The sequence below is a fragment of the Lycium barbarum genome, chromosome 1, assembly GCF_019175385.1.
Source record: "Lycium barbarum isolate Lr01 chromosome 1, ASM1917538v2, whole genome shotgun sequence".
Lineage (NCBI taxonomy): Eukaryota > Viridiplantae > Streptophyta > Magnoliopsida > Solanales > Solanaceae > Lycium > Lycium barbarum.
The window spans coordinates 151861705-151884509 of NC_083337.1; the positions used below are offsets into that span (position 1 = coordinate 151861705).

Consider the following 22805-nt stretch of genomic DNA (forward strand, 5'->3'; position numbering starts at 1 on the left):
GATTTGAAGTTTATGAGTTTAAAATTTTAGTTATTTTAAGTTATTGAAAAGGACAGCCCGGTGCACTAAGCTCCCGCCATGTGCGGGGTGCGGGAAGGACCGGACCACAAGGGTCTATTGTACGCAGCCTTACCTTGCATTTCTGCAAGAGGCTGTTTCTACGGCTCGAACCTGTGACCTCTTAGCCACATAGCAGCAACTTTACCAGTTACGCCAAGGCTCCCCTTCCTTTTAAGTTATTGAGATTTAACTTAATAATTTGTATACATTCAATAGAATTTTTATGATAAATATAGAATTTAAATCAAAGTTAATGAATTTGACTGAACCCGTAATCGGAAAACTAGCTCCGGCCCCTAATTCTCAACCAGCAAAAGATACTCTAGATCGGATGAAGTCATAAAACTATACATATATCGGAATAGTAGGATGTCTGGAATGACCTGGTATTTTGTTATAATGCATATGTAATATATAAATATTATCTTTTGAACAAAAAAGAAAAGTTCACCTACATTAATCTTATAGTTTGAGGGTCTTTGGGTAAAATTATGAGTGGGTTAAAATGATCCGCATATCTTAGAAGGATATTTGGCTTATTTACGTATTCGACTAAAAGTAATTATAAGTCAAAATCAGAGTTAAAAGTTTGATCACCACCCCCCGGGCCTCCCCCACAATTTATAACTTTTCATTTTATTAGCACTTTTAGTTTTATATATTTTTCTAATTCTCAAAATACCTTTCGCAAAATAAAAGCTCCTAATGCCTCCCTGTTCCATCTCCACCGTTCATGATACTTATGAATTTATAGTAATTATTTTTGTTAAAAAGGTAAGGATACTTCAGCCATTTCACCGAAAAAATAGCTTATCAGATTTAATTCTCGCCACACAAATCCTGCTACACTTTTATTCAGACACGTAATATTTACTTATAAAATTAGATTCACCACTTTTTTTTATGACTGCAATGTCTGAGCCAGTTTGCCCGCACCTCGACTAATTCCACGGGATACCTGCCACCTACCACCAGCAACAGGTATCAAGTAACTCTATCCATCAAGGCTCTACAGTTGGAAAGAAATCGCCTATAGGTATTTTGTCTAGATCGGCTGGAAAAAAAATTAGTTTCACCACTTAAAAATACCTATAAACACTAAGTATTTATTAGCTACTTCTATTTACAATCCGCTAACCCAAATGAACCCTTTATTTTTTATTTTTAAATATGTATAAGCCAAGGTTTTGATGGAAAGTTTCACATGTTCTTCTTTCATTGTTGGCTCGATTTCGGACCACCACTTGAAGTCTTATTTTTCCATTTTTGGTTACTTATCAGCTCGTCAGATATTAGGTTTAGAAATTTTGGATTTTGCTATAGAGAGTTAAATGGTTTACCTTTTCTGTCCATTTTATAAATGGTATTCAGATTTATGATCCTCTTTTGCAATTGAAGCCTCCTTTATTTGTAGGTGGTCCTAAGTCTATATGCTTTAGTTTTCCTTCTGTTTGCATTTCATCTTTAGATAAACTTTCTTTAGGGGTAAATTTATCCGTATTGAGTGTTTACACCAAGCTAATGAGTATAGATACTATGTTTTTGTATATACATTTTATATCACCTAACCATGATTAAATACTATGCATTTTTACTTTGATTTGTTAACTCTTAAAGTTAATTATTTAGTTAGGTATAAACACAATGTGAGCAAATATTTACCCTTTCTTTAGTGTACTTTCGTGTAAATGATTTAAGTCATAATTTGTTTATGAGTCATGAGACTTGCTCTGATGATAGCTACAAAAAATGCACTCCCTCCCGATCCACTTTACGAATGATAGATGGTACAAAGTAGTTGTTATTTTAGAAAACTAAGATATAATTAACTATTAATTTTCATCTTTATTTTACTCAATAAATGTGGAGAGAGATTAATGCGGTGAAAAAGATAGTTGTATTAAATTGAGATAAAAAAAATAAGAATAATTTAGTCAATTTCTTCTTAAGGGGGTGCAAAAAAAATATAATGACAAGTAAAATGGACCGAAGAGAGTAATATTTATATATGCATCTAACCATAAATCAGGAATAATTAAAGTTAATGAATAGTAAAATTTGCAATTACTGAGACAAAGGTCAAAAAGGTAAAAGAGAAATTAAAGGTGTGATGAAATTCCCTTCCACTAGCAAAATACTGTTTTATTTTCAATCAGTTGCTTTAATTCTCATCTTAATAAGGCAAACAATATATGGAGGTGGATTTTACAAGTTGTTTCTTAAAGAGGAAAAAGCCAACAAACTGCATGAGCAGTGTAGCTTAATATGGGAATCAAATTATTGTACTTTCTGGGGGAATTATTCAAGAAAAAAATGAGGACAAATCAAACTTTGGGGTACGCCGAGAATAATAAAGATAAGGCTTAATGCATATGCGGCCCTCTAAATTTGCTCCTTTTTTTTTCTTTTATTTTGACACCTTAACTAACTGAGTGTTGTTCCTATTGAATCTCTGAAATTGACCTCAAGCGTGTCTATCAAACACAATCCAACTTTGATGATAATATTATTTATATTAAAATTGATGTTTCTATATGTTGGTTTTGTGTTTCTAGAACAATCAACAAATTAAAAGAAAATAAGAAAATTTGGTGTTTCAGTGCATGTGAATTGAAAGAAAGAATTCGTCTCTGATGGTGTGAATTGAGAGTTACTTCCTAGAAAGGGAAAGTTTATAAAGAGAGTCACTTACCATTTATAAGTCCATTATACAATTAGGACCACATCTAGTTTTAGATTTTGGGTGGACCAATAAGATGCATATCTTTCTTTGAACGGAAAAGGGTCAAAAATGTCCTTAACTTATTGGATTTGACTAAAAAATATTCCCCTTCCACCTATTGGTCTAAAAATGTTCCTCCATCTATCTATTTGGACCAAATATGCCCTCAACGTTATCTTTTGGCTTAAAAATACCCCTAAAACTAACGGTTGACTAGTTGACTAGATGAACCTTTATCAAAAAGCCACTTGACAATGTATGATTGGTCCAAATATTAATTCAATGTGAATCAAATTACTTTTTTTTTTTTTCCCAACACCCATACCCGACTTTAGATTTATACAAGAAATCTCCCACACAATCAAAATTGAACTTTTTGTGACATTTCATCATATGAGGTTTTCAATTTCCAACAATTAAAGATCATAACCCCAAATTCCAACGTTGTCTTCTTCTTTCTTTTTAGCTCCTTAATCTTAACATTGATTCTATCCAAGTACTTCCCCATGATACGACCCGTGCCATTTCTGGACCGGGTAACCCTAACCACTGTATTAGCCCGATGCATATAAGGTGTTCATCAGTTGCAATAGAGTGACCAGAATTGGGTTTGAAGGAATCAATTTTGGCACTGAGGGTTGTGGTGAATTAAATTACGAAATTTATTGAAATTACAAAAACATTATTACATGATATATTTAATTCACATTGAATTAATAGTTGGACCAATCATACATTGCCACGTAGCTTTTTGATAAAGGTTCATCCAGTCAACTAGTTAACCGTTAGTTTTAAGGACATTTTTAAGCCAAAAGATAACGTTGAGGGCTTTTTTGGTCCAAATGGGTACAAGGAAGGGCATTTTTGGACCAATAGGTGAAGGAGGGTATTTTTGAGCCAATCCAATAGGTTAGGGACATTTTTGGCCCTTTTCCGTTCTTTGAATTTCTTACTTCTGGCCTAGGTCAGTGGATATCAAGTGATTCCGAGATTATAAACTAACAACCTCCATATTGATCATGTTAAAATGCATTAAAATTTATGTGGAATAAAAAGTTATTAGTGAAATCGAAATATATATTAAGTAGTTTATACTAAAGTTTTGTGATCCGTCAGGATTTATAGCAAAATAAATTTTTACATATCCATAAAAAAATTATGTGAACCTTTAGAACTTGTGATAAATTTGTTCTAAAGTTATAACACAATTTCTACTAAACGTCATGGTGATCTGCCAAGACAAGTCTTTGTCCATCCATCCAAATTTTTGGAGATCCGTCAAGACTAGCAATCGGGTTCTCACTCCCAAACTCCAAATTCTATTTCGTAAGCTATTTTTGCTAAAATTATTTAACGAAGCCAAAACTCAGACAGTGATAGGAAAGTACCTTAATAAGTGCAAATTTATTCCATTTCACACAGTTCAGGAGCAAGTTTGACCCCAAACAGTAACGACGAGGACATATAAGACCCCAGGTATTAAATGAAGACTAAATCTATCCCATTTCGCATATTTCATGGGCAATTGGACCCTTTACACTGGGTCGTATACAAGTGTGCAGTATTTATAAATGTGGCCCAAAGGTTAAAGCCTTGTGTAAGTAATGGAGAGGTTAGGTTTGAAAAGAACATTTATAGGCCCATCGAATAGGCCCAAGAATGAGAATAGTTGAGAACTGGGCAACGGTTCTTGAAAGCTTCAGTTCATAGACAAAACCCTTACATCTCTCTCTCTCTCTGTGTATGTATTATTATTGTTGGTAATTAACACTCAAAGCAGAGCTTAACAATGTCTTCTACACTGGAAATCGAAGCTCGAGAGTAAGCTTCTTACTCTAATCCCTTTACATAATAGTTAGTATGAATTCTTTCCTTGTTTTGTTTGTATATGGGTATGTTTATGTGATATGTAAGTCTTATTTGTCATACATGGTGCCCCATGACAGTAGAATTTGCCTATTCTGACCAAAAGCAAGGTAAAAATTGTAACTTTAATAGTAGTACCATTTGCTTTAATCTTCTTTGAGAATTAACCAGCATTGCAATTGGCTGGTAAACCACCATTATAAAAAAAAGAAAAAGAAAAAAAATAGGAAAAGACGAGCAGAATGGATTTAGAGGTTTGATATATAGTCATCAACAGTAGTTTAGGTGTAGTTGATTGATTCATAATGCGTGTGATAGAGATACTGATTGGGATATACCTTAGGGAAAGTGATATAGAGAGTGCTACTATTTAAAGCTGCAATTTTTACCTTGTCTTTTTTGTCTGGTTAAGCAAGGCACCATGTATAATAAACAAAACTTCTTGCAGCACTTGTGACATTTTTTTCTTGATAACCGTGGTGTTCAGTCCAGCTTGCGCACACCACGACTAATTCCACGGGGAACCTGCTACCTCCCATCAACACAGGGTAACTCTATCCACCAAGGCTCGGATAGATGGGAAGAAATCACCTAATATTTTTGCCTCCGTTGGGAATTGAACCTAAGACCTGATGGTTCTCAACCCACTTCATTGACCACTAGGCCACACGCTTGATCTGGATAAACAATCTTTTATTCTGGGGCTTCATGTATAACAAGAAGACTTCTTTCGGCGCCCGTTGCATTCATCGACCCATATTTATGTGCGCATTACTGGATGGAAGCTGTTTTTTAACTGATGCATGTATAAGTAGCAGCTCGAGCTAGTTGAGTCTTCTTTTGATTAGTTAGTTGAGCTATTTGCTGTCAGGACCATTTTTCTTTACCAAGAAAACCATTTGACATCGCTCGCTTTGAAGATACTACCTTGCAGACATATCAATTGGGAACATCATTAGAGTATCTTATTGTTGTTGTTGTATTTGAGAGATAATATTATCTTTCTTTCTTGCAGTGTCATTAAGATAGTTCTTCAATTCTGCAAGGAGAACTCTCTGCATCAAACTTTTCAGACATTGCAAAATGAATGCCAGGTTTCTCTTAATACTGTGGACAGCCTTGAAACCTTTATAGCTGATATTAATAGTGGAAGATGGGATGCAGTGCTACCTCAAGTTGCACAACTTAAGCTACCTAGAAAGATACTGGAGGATTTATATGAGCAGGTCTGCACCTCTTCATTGTTTCAAAGACACCTTAATGCCTAAACTTTAGTATGTTATCCTCTTTTATATTGTGTGTTTTATGCTTATTATCCTCTTACTTACTCTTTTTATGGATTCAAAGTTGCTTGAGAGTTGTATTAAAAATGTTGGATGTGAGAGTGAATAGTATTTGTTGTGACGTACGTAGAAGTGTTGTTAAAGGCTTGCTTAAGGCACACTGGAGCTTTGAAACTAGATGCAACGACAGGTTCGACGCTTTAGATCGCATAGGTGGTGCTTTAGTACCAAGGCTAGCAGCTCTGCCTAATTTCCTGGGAGGGAAAGAGTGACATCACAGTGAACTGGAAACTGTCTAGTACACCATTTATCAGTGTGGTGTGTGACCCCGCCAAACACACACACACACACACGCACACACACACACACACAAAAAATAAAAACTGCCATGCTGATTTCATGTCTTGTGATTTTGCATGCTTGCACTGGGCTGAACTTCGGAGTTCAGTTTCTCGTGTGCTGCATACTTGCACCTGGGCAGAACTGTAGAATTCAGTTTCTTGTGTTTGACTGTTGCATACGTACACTGGGTAAAACTTGAAATTTTAGATCAATGTGCTTCTTTGACAATCTGGTTTTGGATTCAGATGAACATCAGCTTGACGGAAAAATGTTATGTGCAAATATTGCTTTCCTTTCTTGGTTTTCTCTGAAGTATTTGATCACCCTTTTACTGTCTTTGTTCAGTACAACCTTTTCTGCTCCTGACTCTTTCCTTTATCTGATAGATTGTTCTAGAAATGATTGAACTTCGAGAGATGGATACTGCACGAGCTATTTTAAGGCAAACCAACGTGATGGGTGTCATGAAACAAGAACAACCAGAAAGATATTTACGGCTCGAACATCTACTAGTTCGGACTTACTTTGATCCACATGAGGTTAGAATCATACTGTAAAAGAAATGATTAAGCTATGTGGTCCTTTTTTTAGGCGCTAGTTGAGATTTGGACACCTCAGCTGTTGTTCTTTGTATTATTCACAATGCATGTCATGTTAACTAGACAATTATTACCTGTTTTTTACTTATGATCGAAGTTGCCCGGACTCGGGTACAGGTATCCGATACGGGTACGGATCCGAGTGTCAGATTCGGCAAAATCTAAATTTTAAGATCTGGGGGTGCGAATCCGGGTACGGATACGGACGCTAGGATTCGCCTAAGAAAATTCAAAATTATAAAAATAGAGCTATAAAAATATTCTAGGAAAACTTACATGTATAATGTAGAATTCAATCTTTCATTCTCCAAGATGGGCATTCCATTTCCCATGTCTTAAATCTGTTTTATGTTTTATTTTTGAGAAATCAAAATCTCAATTTTCCCTCCGGTCAAAGCATCCGAAGTTGGTTGACTGAATTGAGACGTATCCCACACCCGCACCCATCCCAGTCTCGTGTCGAGACGGGTTCGGCATAGAAAATGAAGAGTCTGCGCAACTTAGCTTATGATTCTACTTGTGCTCAACCTCCTGTCTTTGATGATGTGAAACATGTGGCTTTCTTAACCGTCTGCCGTATCCTTAACTGCTTGAAGTTGTCTTGATACCCTTGACTTGAGGTTTGACTGAATGTGGCTTTTGACTTTGCATGCAAATGTTATATGTGCAGGCTTATAATGATTCAACCAAGGAGAAAAGGCGCGCCCAAATTTCCCAAGGTTGCCAAAATTTCACTTTGCTTAGACCGATAAAATATTTAGTTTGAAAGGAAATCTAGAATGAAGATATTTGCAATATGTGTTGTATGCTGTTCTATATGTAACATGGGAGCAAATTTTAGGAGAACAGTTGTTTCATTTCGGTACTCCGAGTAAACAAATGTTAGCAATCTGGCTTGATAGATGCATGGTGCCAAGAAGAATGTAAAGCTCGTTAACCTGTTAAACTCCTTCAAAGGGGAATTGAAAGACCACCTGAGATGTGACTACTTACTTCATAAAAAAGAAACGACCACCTGAGATGTGACTACTTCATAAAAAAGAAACGGCCACCTGAGATGTGATTTGAAGTAAATCCTCTGAAAGTAGTTTCGTAAGGTTCCTGCCAAGTAAAGGGAAAGTGTACTTCCTAACCCAATCCCTTGTCCTAAGAACCACTACATAGAAAGCTGCATCTTACTATTTTTCCAATTACTTCATCCCACATTCCCACCAGATTAACATCTCCTTGTTGCAATTCCTCCCATGACTGTCTATATTCTAATCTATGTGATCTCTTAATATGTTATACTGTGAGATCTGTACTATCTTATCTGCATAGCGATGACCTTATAGTGGCCCTCCACGTCTTTGTAAATGGTTAAGAAGTACATTTATTCAAACAGTACTAAATAGGGCTGAACAGTTTATGGATTGGAATGGTTGGAGTGTCGTGATGTCAAATATATATACTTAATGCATAATTTGGTTATGGATACACTTAAGATTATAATATATCTGTTTTGGCTTGCAGCACTTTCTGCTGAGGTTTCTGTTGTTCCACCATCACGCTTAATGGCTTTGATTGGTCAAGCCTTGAAATGGCAGCAGCATCAAGGTGAGATATATTATTTTCATCACTGCAGGAAATCCCACCTTTAGATTCTCGATTGACTTGTTAGTAATGAACATTAAACTTCTGAGCATAAACATTGATAATTTTTCATATTGCATTATTCAATCTTGAACATGCCTATTTTAGATGAAATCGTATATTTGTTAAAGAAGGATGAGGTTCCCATATCTTATGTCAAGTGCTTAATGTAACTTCTAATGCTATGCTTCCAGCGGTGTGACTTCACATAAGAGGTGAATTAGTTTTTAAACAATAAAAACAAAAGAGGTGACATAGTTGTTACTGCTAACATGACACAATAATGACTTTGTAATTGTGCATGTTATTATCTTCTGGCACATTTCAGGTTTACTGCCACCTGGAACACAGTTTGATCTATTCCGAGGAACAGCTGCTATGAAACAAGATGAAGAGGATATGTATCCGACAACACTCGGTCACACTATTAAGGTTTGTTGATTTATATTAAACTCATATTTATTTGCACGTTAGATGGAAAATCTGTGCTGCATGTTATAGGATGGTTATAACTTATAACTTCATCAAAGAGCTACATTGTTGAGACATCAAACTTTCAACCTTTGGATTTTGCTCCAAAAGTCTCTGAAATTTAAAAACACGGTGACCTAGATTTATTTGTATATCTATTTTATCTTATTTTAATTCTTTTATTTAATTGTGTAATTTGGCAAAGTCAAAGCAGTAGGGGAAGTTATTTTTTTTATTTTTTTTTATTTTTTAAGTTCCTATTACGAATCTACCCACATGCTGAAACTGCTCTCAGCTGGTTAATCACCTGCATGCATGTTTTATCTCTCCATTTTTATTTTTAATGGTGTCCTTTTCTGATAATAGGCTTCTCACTAGATATGTTTGTCCAGCTATTTTTCCTAATCTCTTTTTTTCTTAAGCTTTCTGTCCGTTTTTTCTTTTCGGGAGTAATAAGGGGGAGTGAATAGGAAATTTAGTTCTGGCAATTTTATTTAACTAGTGAATTTTGTGCTGCAGTTTGGTAAGAAGAGTCATCCAGAATGTTCTAGGTTCTCACCGGATGGACAATTCCTTGTCTCATGCTCAGTTGATGGATTTATTGAGGTATACTAAAGCTAAGTCTCTGCCAATGCTCTCTTTTACTTTTATTCCTTTTCTTTTATGTTTAATTGATGGTATGGAGTTGATTCAATTTGTTTTGACATTACTCACCAGGTCTGGGATCACATAAGTGGAAAACTGAAGAAGGATCTTCAATACCAGGCGGATGTGAGTTACACGTTTATTTATTTTCAATTTTCTGCTTAATTTTTGGGCCTGATTTTCTTGGAATTCAAGCTTAATTCCATTGTTTTTCATCCCTGTATGTGACTATCGGCTTAAATCTTTGCTGGAATATTTGATCTTTTTGACAGTGCAGTTGAGTAACTTCTGCAATATATTTGCCGTAAAATATATTAATGAATAGAAGATATAGTATATTTCAGCTGTATGTGAGTTGTCTTGTGAATTTCCTTAAGCAACTCTTCCTTCATAATGTCAATATGCAAAGTTGTCTAAATCTAAATATGAGTTGTTTTTATCAAAAGGGATATAAGCTGTTTGTTATATATAATTCCATAAATATAGGCTCATTTTTTCCCCTTTTTTGGTGTTGGGGGGTGGAGGATAAGGGGTTTGAATCTTGTTTTGTGCATACCTAGTCGGTTGGCTTGTTTTTGCTACTGATACATTTGTCTTTTTGAATTTTCTTTAGGTGTATAATGATTGTGGTAATATGAGCATCTTTGTGTGTTGTTAAATACTCATCAGGCTGTTTGGTGAAAGAGTAGCTCGTGGTATTACCACTTCATAGTTTCCAAGTTGTATCGTCTATTACTTATCTGTAAAGAAATGGATCATGGGCCTAACTCAACCCCAAAAGCTAGCTTATGAGGGGAGGATTGCCCAAGTCCATATAAGGAGACCGTCCATCTCATTAACCACCGATGAGGGACTTTTTTCATTCTTCAACACCCCACCTCACGCCCAGGGCTGGACATCTGGAGCGTGGCCAATTTAATTTGTGGGCCCAACATCGTGTGAGATGGGTCCTGCTCTGATATCATGTAAAGAAATGGATCATGGGCCTAACTCAACCCCAAAAGCTAGCTTATGAGGGGAGGATTGCCCAAGTCCATATAAGGAGACCACCCATCTCATTAACCACCGATGAGGGACTTTTTTCATTCTTTAACATTATCAAAAAAAAAAAAAAAAAAAAAAAAAGAAGTATCGTCTATCGTGCTGGGTTCCTGCTGCTTTCATTTTCCCAATCAGCAGCTGTTTGTCTTAATTTGCCTATACTAGTCAGATGAAGCTGAAAGACGACTTGGATATCGTGATGCATCTGAATTTGTGTTTAGCTATTTTTTGAACTTGGGATATTCATGCTCGTGGTGAATCTTTTGTATTTTCTGACTTGCTGTATATTTATGTAGGAAACTTTTATGATGCATGACGATGCTGTGCTTTGTGTTGATTTTAGCAGAGACTCGGAGATGCTTGCGTCTGGGTCACAAGATGGAAAAATAAAGGTAAATGTTAAGTTTGTATTCAGCTTTATACAGTAAAACTTTTTTTTTTTTTTGATGTAATAAAAGACCTCATTCAAAAGGCATCAAGTAGTTGCATAGCGAAAATTACAATATAAAGATGTATCTGCTCACATACAACAGTTGCTCTTGCTATTTCTCATTTTCTCATTGTTTTGATTTGCTTGTCCGTATCTGACTCTTTTCCCTTGTTTTCCTTGTTTTCTTTTGAGCCGAGGGTCTTTCGGAAACAGCCTCCCTACCTTCCAAGGTGGGGGTAAGGTCTGCGTACACTTTACCCTCCCTAGACCCCACATTGTGGGATTCAACTGGGTATGTTGTTGTTGTTGTTGTTAATGACGTCTGACAAGCTAATCTCATCTTTATGGGTTGGTTTGGTGTATTGTATATGGTACAGGATTAGTATCATATTTAATATGGATACAATAAGAAGATAAGTAAGCTATGAAATTTAGGGAATACATAACAATTCATCAGTTTTTTTGATGAAGTACAAATCGTCAAATTCAGTGTATCTGTTGCATATTCCAAGTATATCTAGTACTAGTACTAATACCAGGCTTAAATATGATATTTTCTGATAAAATGTTTATTTATATTTCTTTGAATATTACTTTGAATAACCCATAAACAAGTGATATACAGGATTAGTTAAGCATGTGATTCACTACAAATAAATATCCATCAATCTATACTAACCTGAATCTTGTAGGTGCTCCAAAACTTTTAAAAAAATAACAACGATCCTCTAATATGTACAAAGATGTTTACGAACTCTACAAAAGTCTATTGATTCCTTCCTTTTTTTTTTCCTGATTCCCTCGTTATCTCCACCTCTTCGTTCTTGCCAACTTAGTTGCCAGTCTTAACCGACCAAAAATTACCCACTCAATATCAAATGTATTCCAGAGTCCATACCATGTCTCAGAGTCGTTGCGCTAGTTGGCAATGAATTGGCAAATATTTCACATCTTCCCCGACTGCGTGCACATGTGACACCAACTGATGTGAGTCACCCTCCTCTTCCTCAAGTTTTCAACGGTTAGAATGGATCCTCGGGCTCCAGAAGCTACATGTGCTTTAAGGAACGAGGATATATAAATCACCTTTTTGGCATTTCCATAGCTTCTAATTGTGGGACATGTTCCTTAGTTTCTTACTATGTAAATTGGGTGATGCCTTTTAACTTGAATATAGCTTGGAGATGCAGGATGGGTAGGAGAACAGATATACTTCAGCCCATGTAAAGAACAGCAGTTGCTTTGTGCTCACCATAATAAAAGTTTTTACTTATAAAATGGCTCCTTGTGCGGTTAGCCTTAGCCAAAAGAATACTCATCTATCTTTTATTTTTCCTCCTAATGTCAACGTATTAGATCTGGTTTTGGCTTGCTTGTCTTATGTTACTGTGTTTTATAGGTCTGGCGTATAAGGACTGGTCAGTGCTTGCGTCGCCTTGAACGTGCACATTCTCAGGGTGTCACCAGTCTTGTCTTCTCTCGAGATGGAAGTCAGATCTTAAGCACATCCTTTGACAGCACAGCAAGGTTTTTATCCTTTGACCATTTGCTGCGATGGCATGTATCACTAGATGGTAGATGTAGTGGTTTTAGCTAAATGATATCCTCAGATGCGCTGTTATAGCGATAAATTAATTACTGTTGGTCTTGGTTGGGAGAAGCATGCCTGATATCTCTGTTTCATTTGTTGTAGAATTCATGGCCTGAAGTCAGGTAAATTGTTAAAAGAATTCCGTGGACATTCATCTTATGTGAATGATGCCATCTTTACCTTTGATGGATCTCGAGTCATCACCGCATCTAGTGACGGCTCAGTGAAGGTGAGATTACTGCCTTTCAAGTGATGGCTGAGAGAAGCATGCCATTTTCTTTTCCATTTCTATTTTATTGGGGTTATTGTGCATAATTTGTCTGAGTTGCCTCAAATCAGGTCTGGGATGCCAAAACTACAGAGTGTCTGCAGACATTTAGACCACCTCCTCCTTTAAGGGTATTCAACTTGCCTGGGGCATATTGCCACTATATTACTTATTATGTGTTAATTTTTCTCTATTCTTTCTTTTACACAATTTTGTATTTTTGAACTCGTTTGAATATTTTCCTCTACAGGGTGGTGATGCATCTGTGAATTCTGTCCATCTTTTCCCTAAGAATACAGACCACATTATAGTGTGCAATAAGACGTCATCTATTTATCTGATGACACTTCAAGGACAGGTAAGCATTGTTGTTTGAGGATCATTCTTCTTTCCCATTCTTTATTTTGGGAGATTTTTCCCTTTGCCAAAGATAAAGAGGAGTGAACCAGTTGGGAAATGGAAGCATTTTTGGCAAGCAACAGAGATTTTTCATAAAAATTGGAATGTCAATTTTTTTTTCTAAAAGAAGTTAAATATAGGGATAATGGACTGAAATGGTTGTAATCTTTCAAAATTTTGGAGAAGAATGCAAATAATAAGTGAGCTTATGCTGTGATTGTCATGTAGGTTGTCAAAAGTTTCTCATCTGGTAAAAGAGAAGGTGGAGACTTTGTGGCTGCTTGTCTATCACCAAAAGGGGAATGGATTTACTGTGTAGGTGAAGACAGGTACAATATTAAATTTATGTCCCTCTGCTTTATTGGAGTTTTGAGATTGGTGCTATTATTTCTTATTGCAAAAGGAAAAGAGAGAAAGAGTGACTTTGATGCAACCTTGGTGAATTTTGATTTTATTTCATCCTTGAAGATTTCTCTCCTCTTATATTTAACAAACTTCAAGGACTTGCTGCTACAGTTGTCTCTACAATTGAACTTAATTACTATATTTTAGGTCGAGTTATTCTGAAACTATTACTGCTCTCTTTTATCTACTTTTGAGCCGGGGGGTCTATCGGAAACAGCCTCTCTACCTATCACTACAAGGTAGAGGTAAGGTCTGCGTACACTCTACCCTCCCCGGACCCCACCTGATGGGATTTTACTGGGTTGTTGTTGTATCTACTTTTGAACCACCTTACTATCGGAAAAAGCCTCTCTACCTTCACAAGGTAGAGGTAAGGTCTGCGTACACTCTACCCTCCCCAGACCCCACCTGATGGGATTTTACTGGGTTGTTGTTGTTGTATCTACTTTTGAACCACCATTGCTGATTGTACAGTGGCAATTTTTTTTTTCTGTTTCTTTTTCCAGCACTAGACGTGTCACTTATCGATCTTAATTAAGTGTTAATATTGATATTGATGTAAGGATTTATCCCATTTATGCTGATGATGTGGTTTGTGCATTCCAACAGAAACTTGTACTGCTTTAGTTATCAATCAAACAAACTGGAACATCTGATGAAGGTAAGCTTCAACTCTGACATGAAGTTCATTACCACATGTTCTTCTTTACTTATTGTCACAGTTACAAGTCATACTTGTAGAGTTAGCACTTTGAGCTTCGTATTGTTACAAGTCGCTCTTGCTTTCCTTGTCTCTTGTTTGCTCACTCAATCATTGCTGGGATATGTGCTTATGTACCTCAGACGTACATATTCACGTAAATGGATGCTGCTAGTTGCCAAGGCTAAAGCTAAATGTTTTTTTATTTGTTAAAAGATGAAATAACAGAGTACAAGGAGGATATTGATTTTTTAAATGTGTGTTTTAAAAAATGATAACCCACTGATGTGTTCTGGTTTTCAGTTTCTTACCTCATTTTTATACGAAAAATTAGTGGATACCCTTGATATTTTGGTTTAACGCGTCTCATTTTCTACTCATAATACCTCTCCAACCAACCTGGTAGCGACATAAGATAAAATGATTTTATTGATTCTGTGGTTATTTCTCTCCTCGGTCTTGATTCCACTCTCATTTTTTAAACCAAATCATGCTTTAATCAACATTTATGCAGTGATTATGGTACATAAGACTATTTTCTATCGTTTCCTCTAAATCCTCCGTAACTAGTATTTTGTAAACCCCCCACCCCAAACCCCCCAACAACAACACACAAACATGTGTCCTGTGCATTCACATGTATATACATACACTTGCTTAGTGTCAAGTTGAATGTCGAATATGGTAGTTATTCCTCGTCACGGATGCATTAAATTTCTAGGTGGGTTTTTTGGTGTTTTTGGTTTTGAGTCCTGGGACTTTTGCAGTTCTTGCTTTTTGCAACTGGATAAAAGGCAAGTCGCTGAGTTTTAGTTTGTGCTTCATGGCAGGTACATGAAAAGGATGTAATTGGTATCACTCACCATCCCCATATAAACCTTGTCGCCACCTATGGAGAAGACTGCACCATGAAGCTATGGAAGCCTTAAACATTCTTTGCCATGTTGAATGCCTTCGTGTAAAAGTGGAAAAGCCTTTTGCAAGATTGTTTCCTGGTGCTGACTTTGGGGGGATGATACAGTAAAACTTGGTGTTTAGTGTAATGTTATTTTCATAATCGATGTATATTTATCTCCGATTTCTGATCTTTTTTCTATTTGAACTGTAGTCTATTCAGTCAGATGCCTCATGAGTGTCTCTACTAAAACCTTTAGTAGCAAAAGAAATTTATGCTTTGAGTAATAGGCCTTTCTTATTTTTGTAAGTTCTCGTAAATGTCTCGATATGGCTTTATTCATTATTCCCTCCATTAGATTAAGTCATCCAATTATGTATGTCGAATTACAGATTGATTTTTGATTTTGGTCAAACTTAAAGAAGAGATTTGAAAAGTTATATCGTAGAATTTTTATAAAGAGCTCGAAAAGACAAAGAAATAAATCAATAAACGAGAGTGATAAGGGATGCTTGCTTTGTTAATTTACCATGTTTTCGTGTTCTAAAGTCCGCGTCCAAATTATCCAGATTTTCCTAGTTTCTGATCCTTTCTATAAGTCTGAACTGTTAATATTATTAATTGTAAATTTATGAAGTCGTAATACTTAAAACACTGGTAAACTGGACTACAAGTAGTATAGTAGTAGCAAAAGTTCTTCCCATATCTGCAACCTTTGTCGACGGCCTTATTTTTTCTTACCAGTTGCACCAAGCCTAGATGCAAGTTATAAGAAATATTCTGAAAACTTATGAGCATGACTTAAAATTTACTCCCTCCGTTTGACACTATTTTCTTGTTAATTCGTTTAGACGGGAATCACACGTTTCAGTATCTCCTATACGAGGAGCTTTTATAGCTACAATATGACATGTTTAAAAATTTCCTTTCTTTATTAAATTACAACAAATAGGTGGAGGGTGAAACATGTTATCCATCTTTATTACCACTAGGTTGTGTAACAAACTTAAATATTTGCATTTTCCGTAAAACACACTTAGAATTTCTCACATGCTTAGAGTAGACTATGCTGAATTGCTGGTCATTTGGCTGGCCGTACATATAGTTATGAAGTGTAACATACATGTCGTTTTCTTTTCACCCTTTAGTATGCCTTCGTGCTTATTTTTATCGAGAAAAAACTAGCTAGGTTTAAAAATATTTTCTCTCCAACATGGGGGCAATTTATTGGAGAAAGATCCTGAAAACAAATATTATTACAATCTCGACAATACTTATATCGGGCTAATTGGAGGAATCCAAAATTCGAAATATCTACTAATAAAAAGAAATACTTGAAACAATTTCAACTTCACATGATGACATAAATGACATACGACTTTTGGTTGCATGTCAAACAATTTCTTATCAAGAACCAGAAAAGCATACTTGTATTGCAGATCACGCTTTTCAGGAGGGTAAATGTAATAGCAAAAGAGTCAAGTCTAACAAAGGCCAGTAGTAGTAAATGCTATACAACCGTCCCAACTGTCTCTAACACACAAAATCAAGCTTTCTGCATGCTCATCAAAAATCTGAAATAAGAAAATATTCAACTTATATGCACTGATATTAGTGTAAAGTAAAATTATGCTGTTATTACCTACACTTTAACATGTTATAGCAAGTATAACTTGTTGATTTTTCAAGTCACTAATATCGAATTTTATGGCCTATTGACCTGATAATGTAAATTTCTTTTCACTATCAGTGTACAACAACAACCCAGTGTAGTCTCACAAAGGTATCTAGGGAGGGTAGGACGTACGTAGCCCTTATTCTTACCTTTGTGGGGTAGAGAGGTTGTTTCCGATAGCAGCTCAAAAGAAAAGTTTTCGAAGCCGGATTAAAAGAACAATATGACAACAAAGTAACAAGATATAAAGCAAATGAAGCAACATATAGTAATGCAATTGAAGAATAAGAAACTACACGATTACTAAATAATACTACTAATACAGAAAAGAGGAGAAGATGCTACCCCCTGCCTCTTCCACGTAAAATGTTACGTCACTCGGCTATCTACTAACCTTCTATCCTAATTCTCGGCCCCTATACCTTTTTATCTAGGGTCAAGTCCTCCGTAAGCTTAAGCTGTGTCATTTCCTGTCTAAATAATTCCCCAGTGCTTCTTCGACCTACCTCTACCTCTCCTAAATCCTGCTACAACCAATGCCCCCTTATTGGAGATGCCCGAACCATCTCAGCCTCACTTCTCTCATCTTATCTGCCACGAAAGCCATTCCCACCCTGCCCCTTTTAACTTCGTCATATCTGTGTAAAGAAGTTAAATAAAAAAAAAGTTCTTGTATTTATTTCTGTCATAAATTAAACCTTCCCAAAGCACTTGATTTTATCTTGGGAAATGTGAGACTTCATTGTTACCGGCCAACTGCAAATGGAGCAAAGTAATGAAGGAAGCAGCATTATATTAATGTGAAACGCGCAATGCTCTGCCTCCCAAAGGGACCAATCATTTGTTAAGTCACAGCTCATACATATATATGTATTTATACATGGCTGCAGCCTGCAATTATTTATTTATTTCTATCCATAGCAGTAACTACTGTGTTGTTTATTTGCTCAACTAATATCTCCCTCTCATTTTTTGTGACGCTGACTCTTTGATTTAAATGTCTTCTTTTTTGAGTTTCTAGGTGAAATTATAATCTCTCTGATCATAAGTATGAGTCGTTCTGCCCTTTGAAATTTTTATTCTAAAAAATGTGATGTTTTAGAAAAACGAGAAGCATCTATTAACTTTTTCCCCCAAATTAAGTTTTACAATTTTAATTTGTGGACTATCTGTTGTCGCATTAGCCTTGCCGTTGTTTTTGTTTATTGCTAATGTCATATTTTTCATCTTTATCAAAAATAACCTTTATACCTTCTCAACATAGGGGTAAGGTATGCATTAGATCCTCCTCATACTTCACTCGTGGAATTTCACTACGTTTGTTATTACTTCTTGTTGTAATTTGTGGAATATTAATTAAGTAAGATGTTCAAAGAGATGTAAATGATATTGTTAGAGTCAAAATTATTTACCAATGTCTCCCTTAAAAACTACTCCCTCCGGATAAAAAGAGTGTCCATTTAGCATTTTTTTTTTGGGTTAAAAAAAGTGTTCACTTATCAAACCAATAAAGAATTAACCTTATTTTTTCAGATTTGTCCCTATTAAGTGCTATGTGATCAAATCTCAATACCTATTTAATTAGGGGCAGTTTAGTCCAATTATCTATTTTCTTCTAGCCCAAATTAATAGGCACTTTAGCTAAAAAGTTTGTTCTAGAATAATCGTCACTTTAAATAATCAAGGTAATTGTTTCAAACTTTATCCTTAACATTAAGTAAATATAGTTTTTTTTGTTTGTTAATATTACTCAATTCTTAAAGAAACATCTACTAATAAATAAGAATAAATTAATAAATTAAACCTCGTATGTATTATTTTTTTAATCGACGTGAAATTAAGTTTCATAATACTTGTTTGAATAGACCGTTGATAAATGATCAATCTACTTAAACGTCCCAAAGTCATTTGCCTAATGTACTTCTCGAGAATTTTTGCAGAAAGATGTTGATATGTATCATTCCAAATAGACATACATGAAATAATTAGTGAAAGCAAATAATAGAAAAGAAACGAGCAAAGCATATCATATATATATATATATATATATATCATTCGATGATGATCGTTTATTGTTGTACTTAGCTAGCAGAAAAAATGAGACATAGAAAGTAGTAATTAAATTATCAAGATCAATACTTATTAACTCACTCATCAATTATCACTCATTTACTGCAAAAAGCAACTTACAGGTGAATCCATTTACTCCTCTCTAACCACCGCGTATTCCTTCCCTCCCCCCCCCCCCCCCCCCCACCCCCTATTAAACCCTTTGCCACCTTCTCACTTTCAACTTGCATTTCTCACACTAACCAAAGAAAGAAGAGAAAATCCATTTACAAAGAAATGGCTGAAATATTTAGGCTAATGTGTTTGGGGTGTTTGTTATTTTTGTTGTTGAATAATGCAATATGTCAAGAAGAAGGAGGTGAAACAAGGAGTGCAATGGTGCCAGCCATGTTTATATTTGGAGACTCATTGATAGACAATGGCAACAACAATAACTTGCCTTCTTTTGCAAAGGCTAACTATTTCCCTTATGGCATTGATTTTAATGGTGGCCCTACTGGTCGTTTCTCCAATGGTCTCACCATGGTTGATGTTATTGGTATACACACAATTTTAATTTGTTTCTCTTTCTCCATATACTTCATTTTCCAGATGCGTATGCAGTTTATTTTAATTACAGGGTAATATGAGTACTATGTCAAGTATCATTAAGTTATATATTATCCAACAGGCTTCAATTTAGCTTGTGATTTCACTCATTTAATTGGGTAGGTTGATTTTTTGTTTTTTGTTTTGCCGTTTTGAGGGCGTGACTAATTTGGATACGCGCTACCTAAGACACATTAAAGGAGAAAACGTTTTCTACCAAGATTTTTTCAATTCGTAGGAATTCTGTCTATTCCACCACAACCTAGATATTCCTTTTTTTGGTTTTCCGCCCCGATGTTTGTTAACAACATGTTGATTATTATCTATGGGTTATGTGTAGGATTATCATAAACAATAAAAATGCAAAATGTGATAGTATGTGTTTCTCACATTCTGTTTTTATTATGAAAAAGGAAATACTTGATTGTTTTTCCTAAAATAGAAAGATAGCATTCGGTATGGAAAAATTTCTTGACATAATATTAAGGAATTATTGTCTATTGATTCATTAACACATGAATTGTACATGCAGCTCAATTGCTTGGACTACCCTTCATTCCACCACACTCCCAGGCTTCTGGAGACCAAATGCGATTTGGAATCAACTATGCCTCTGCTGCTGCTGGCATTCTTGATATTACTGGCAGAAACTTTGTAAGTTTTTTTTTTTTGGGCAATATTTATCTAATTCAATTGAATATATACTAATATTATAATTACTTTTTACTCCATTGATATAATTTATCTTGTAGTAGTAAGACTTAACCTTATTTTTAGATTATCAATTTCACTTATCTTAAGAAATTACATGTAACTATTTTTTTCTGTGACGTGATAGTGTAAATATTTGTTACATTGTTAGTGTATATAAAGTTAAATGACATTTCAACACTTCCCCTCCCAAGAAAAAGGGAAGTAGGCATTTGGATTAAAGAGAAAGGAAAAATAGAGACTATATGACCCTACAACCCTCAAGGATCTTATGATAGGTAGAACCCAATGGGTGACACTTTCAATATTATAACAATAAATCCATGACCAAATTAGTACTTAATAAATAAAAGTAAGTGCAATTCACCTCTACCACCTACCAATTGCTTCTTTTTTCCAATATAATCTTGCATGTAATTAATTGTATTTTTAATTGTTAATTTCTTACAGGTAAGTCGCATTCCATTCAATCAGCAAATCACAAATTTTGAGAGCACGTTGAACCAAATGAGAAACAATATTGGAGCAGCAGATGTGGCAGAGGCACTAGCTAAATCTATTTTCTTTGTGGGATTGGGAAGCAATGACTACCTTAATAATTACCTCATGCCTAATTATAATACAAAGAATCAATATAATGCTGAAGAATATGCCAATCTCTTGTCTCAGCAGTACAATCAACAGCTTATAGTAAGATTCTCTATTTGTAATTTTTAACTATGGAAAATTGTAGTATGTTTTCTTTCCCTTTTTCTTCCAAAGAATGATGTTCCATCTCCAGATTTCCCCTGAGAGTTTATGTTCGGACTCTCTAAAAAATATTGTTTTATCTGTGTCGTATCCTCCAAAAATGCATGTTTTTGGAGGATCTGACACGTACCAGGCAATACTTTTGAGAAGTCCAAGCACTTCTCAATAATTTATTAACCAATTTTTTCCTTTTCTTTTCTTTTCCCTCCTTTAATTCTTGAAATTTGCAGAGATTATATAATCTTGGAGCAAGAAAATTTGTGATTGGTGGAGTTGGACTAATGGGGTGTATTCCAAGCATTCTTGCACAAAGTCAAAATGGTGCATGTTCAGAGGAAGTGAATCAACTTGTTCTACCCTTCCATAACAATGTTAGATCAATGCTCAACAACCTAAATACCAACCTCCCTGGCTTCAGATTTTCTTACATTGACATCAGGAATCTGTTCCAAGATCTCCTTACTAATTACAGACAATATGGTAAGTCAATATTATTCCATAAATCTCGGCTACCTTTCTTCTTCCTATCTTTTTCTTCATCTTCTTTTGATTGTAAGTGGAACTAGTAGTTTGCAAAATGAGGCAATCAACCAACTATAACAAGTTAAAATATATTGATAGTGCAAAACAAAATTACACTATCAATGTATATAAGTTAAAAAATAAAAATATGTTTCCAAATGGGGGGAAAAAAAAGGACGAGAGAGATTGAACCCTTTAGCCTTCCACCCCTTTCTCTTCATTTCCCTTTCCTTTCCTTCTATTGTTACAACACCTATTACTAGCTTTTTTGTCTCATTTTCTTTTTTCACTTTCCATCTAAATCATGAAGATCTCTTGGATTTTGCATATTATTATCCTTGGAAGCAAATGCTATAACTCTCTCTTTTCAACTCTCTTAATGATTTTACAGGTTTTAGTCAAGTAAACCAGGGATGCTGTGGGGTAGGGAGAAACAGAGGGCAAATAACATGTCTACCATTCCAAACACCATGTGCTAACAGAGAACAATACATATTTTGGGATGCATTTCATCCAACTGAGGCAGTTAACATCTTGTTTGGAAGGAAGGCTTTCAATGGTGGCCCTGATGTTGTTTATCCAGTGAATATTCAGCAACTTGCCAGTCTTTGACTTTTCTTTTAAGTAGCTATGGAAAATCATGGAAAGAAATTGAATTTGTTCAGCTAATTCCCACTTATGTGTAGTGAACTTGTGTTGTGGGTATTTTGCTAAATTTAGTTCACAATATTATCTTGTTCTGCAAGCATTGGATCGTGGAGAATCATGAGGCAGTTGCTGATATATTTGCCATCGAATCTATAATTTTATCATTCTTCAAAAGATCATCATATTTAACTGCAAATTTGTGAAGGACCACAAATGCGAGTAAATAACTTACATGGTCACGTATGTTTGATTTGTATCAATAAAGTCACTTAAGTTAGACTGGTTTTCCCTCAAAGTCACAAACCACAAACGAAATAAGTGTTGCGAAGCTAATTTAACTTGAATGACTTTATTAATACAAAATAAACATAAGTGACTTTTAGTGAATAATTTGTTATAGATGAATTACCATATAAGTTAATCACCAATCGCAATGCTTCAAAAGGATAAAGAAAAATGTATTCTTTTTTCTGATAGAGAGGTGTTTATGAA

At 35.2% G+C, this 22805-nt stretch overlaps 2 protein-coding genes across 3 annotated transcripts; both read left to right on the forward strand.

Annotated features, from left to right (window-relative positions):
* The first annotated feature begins 4423 nt into the window (after positions 1-4423).
* On the forward strand, positions 4424-15636 carry LOC132644465 (suppressor of mec-8 and unc-52 protein homolog 1). 2 transcript variants are annotated; one of them, XM_060361068.1, is made up of 17 exons: positions 4424-4603; positions 5664-5874; positions 6660-6812; positions 7543-7591; positions 8385-8468; positions 8833-8936; positions 9495-9581; positions 9693-9746; positions 10958-11053; positions 12491-12618; positions 12785-12911; positions 13022-13081; positions 13201-13308; positions 13578-13678; positions 13902-13999; positions 14364-14415; positions 15285-15636. In XM_060361068.1, the coding sequence occupies exons 1-16, from the start codon at positions 4572-4574 to the stop codon at positions 14408-14410; spliced, it is 1539 nt and encodes a 512-aa protein (XP_060217051.1). In that variant the 5' UTR covers positions 4424-4571; the 3' UTR covers positions 14411-14415; positions 15285-15636. The 2 variants fall into 2 exon arrangements, with proteins under 2 accessions (XP_060217051.1, XP_060217047.1); XM_060361064.1 differs by lacking the exon at positions 13902-13999 and having other exon boundaries at positions 4437-4603.
* A 3668-nt stretch (positions 15637-19304) lies between these two features.
* Positions 19305-22487, forward strand: LOC132644477 (GDSL esterase/lipase At1g71691-like). Its single transcript, XM_060361075.1, has 5 exons — positions 19305-19632; positions 20215-20336; positions 20844-21083; positions 21374-21623; positions 22057-22487. Exons 1-5 carry the CDS (start codon positions 19371-19373, stop codon positions 22275-22277), a joined length of 1095 nt encoding a protein of 364 aa, XP_060217058.1. The 5' UTR covers positions 19305-19370; the 3' UTR covers positions 22278-22487.
* Positions 22488-22805: the final 318 nt, after the last annotated feature.

Bases quoted from the DNA above. Each gene is read 5' to 3' on its own strand.
- LOC132644465 (XM_060361064.1), top strand. From the start codon at position 4,572: ATGTCTTCTACACTGGAAATCGAAGCTCGAGA. The intron at 8,937-9,494 runs GTTTGTTGATTT...TTTGTGCTGCAG, and splicing joins CACTCGGTCACACTATTAAG to TTTGGTAAGAAGAGTCATCC. The intron at 9,747-10,957 runs GTGAGTTACACG...ATATTTATGTAG, and splicing joins ATCTTCAATACCAGGCGGAT to GAAACTTTTATGATGCATGA.
- LOC132644477 (XM_060361075.1), top strand. From the start codon at position 19,371: ATGGCTGAAATATTTAGGCTAATGTGTTTGGGGTGTTTGTTATTTTTG. The intron at 21,084-21,373 runs GTAAGATTCTCT...TGAAATTTGCAG, and splicing joins AGTACAATCAACAGCTTATA to AGATTATATAATCTTGGAGC. The intron at 21,624-22,056 runs GTAAGTCAATAT...ATGATTTTACAG, and splicing joins TACTAATTACAGACAATATG to GTTTTAGTCAAGTAAACCAG.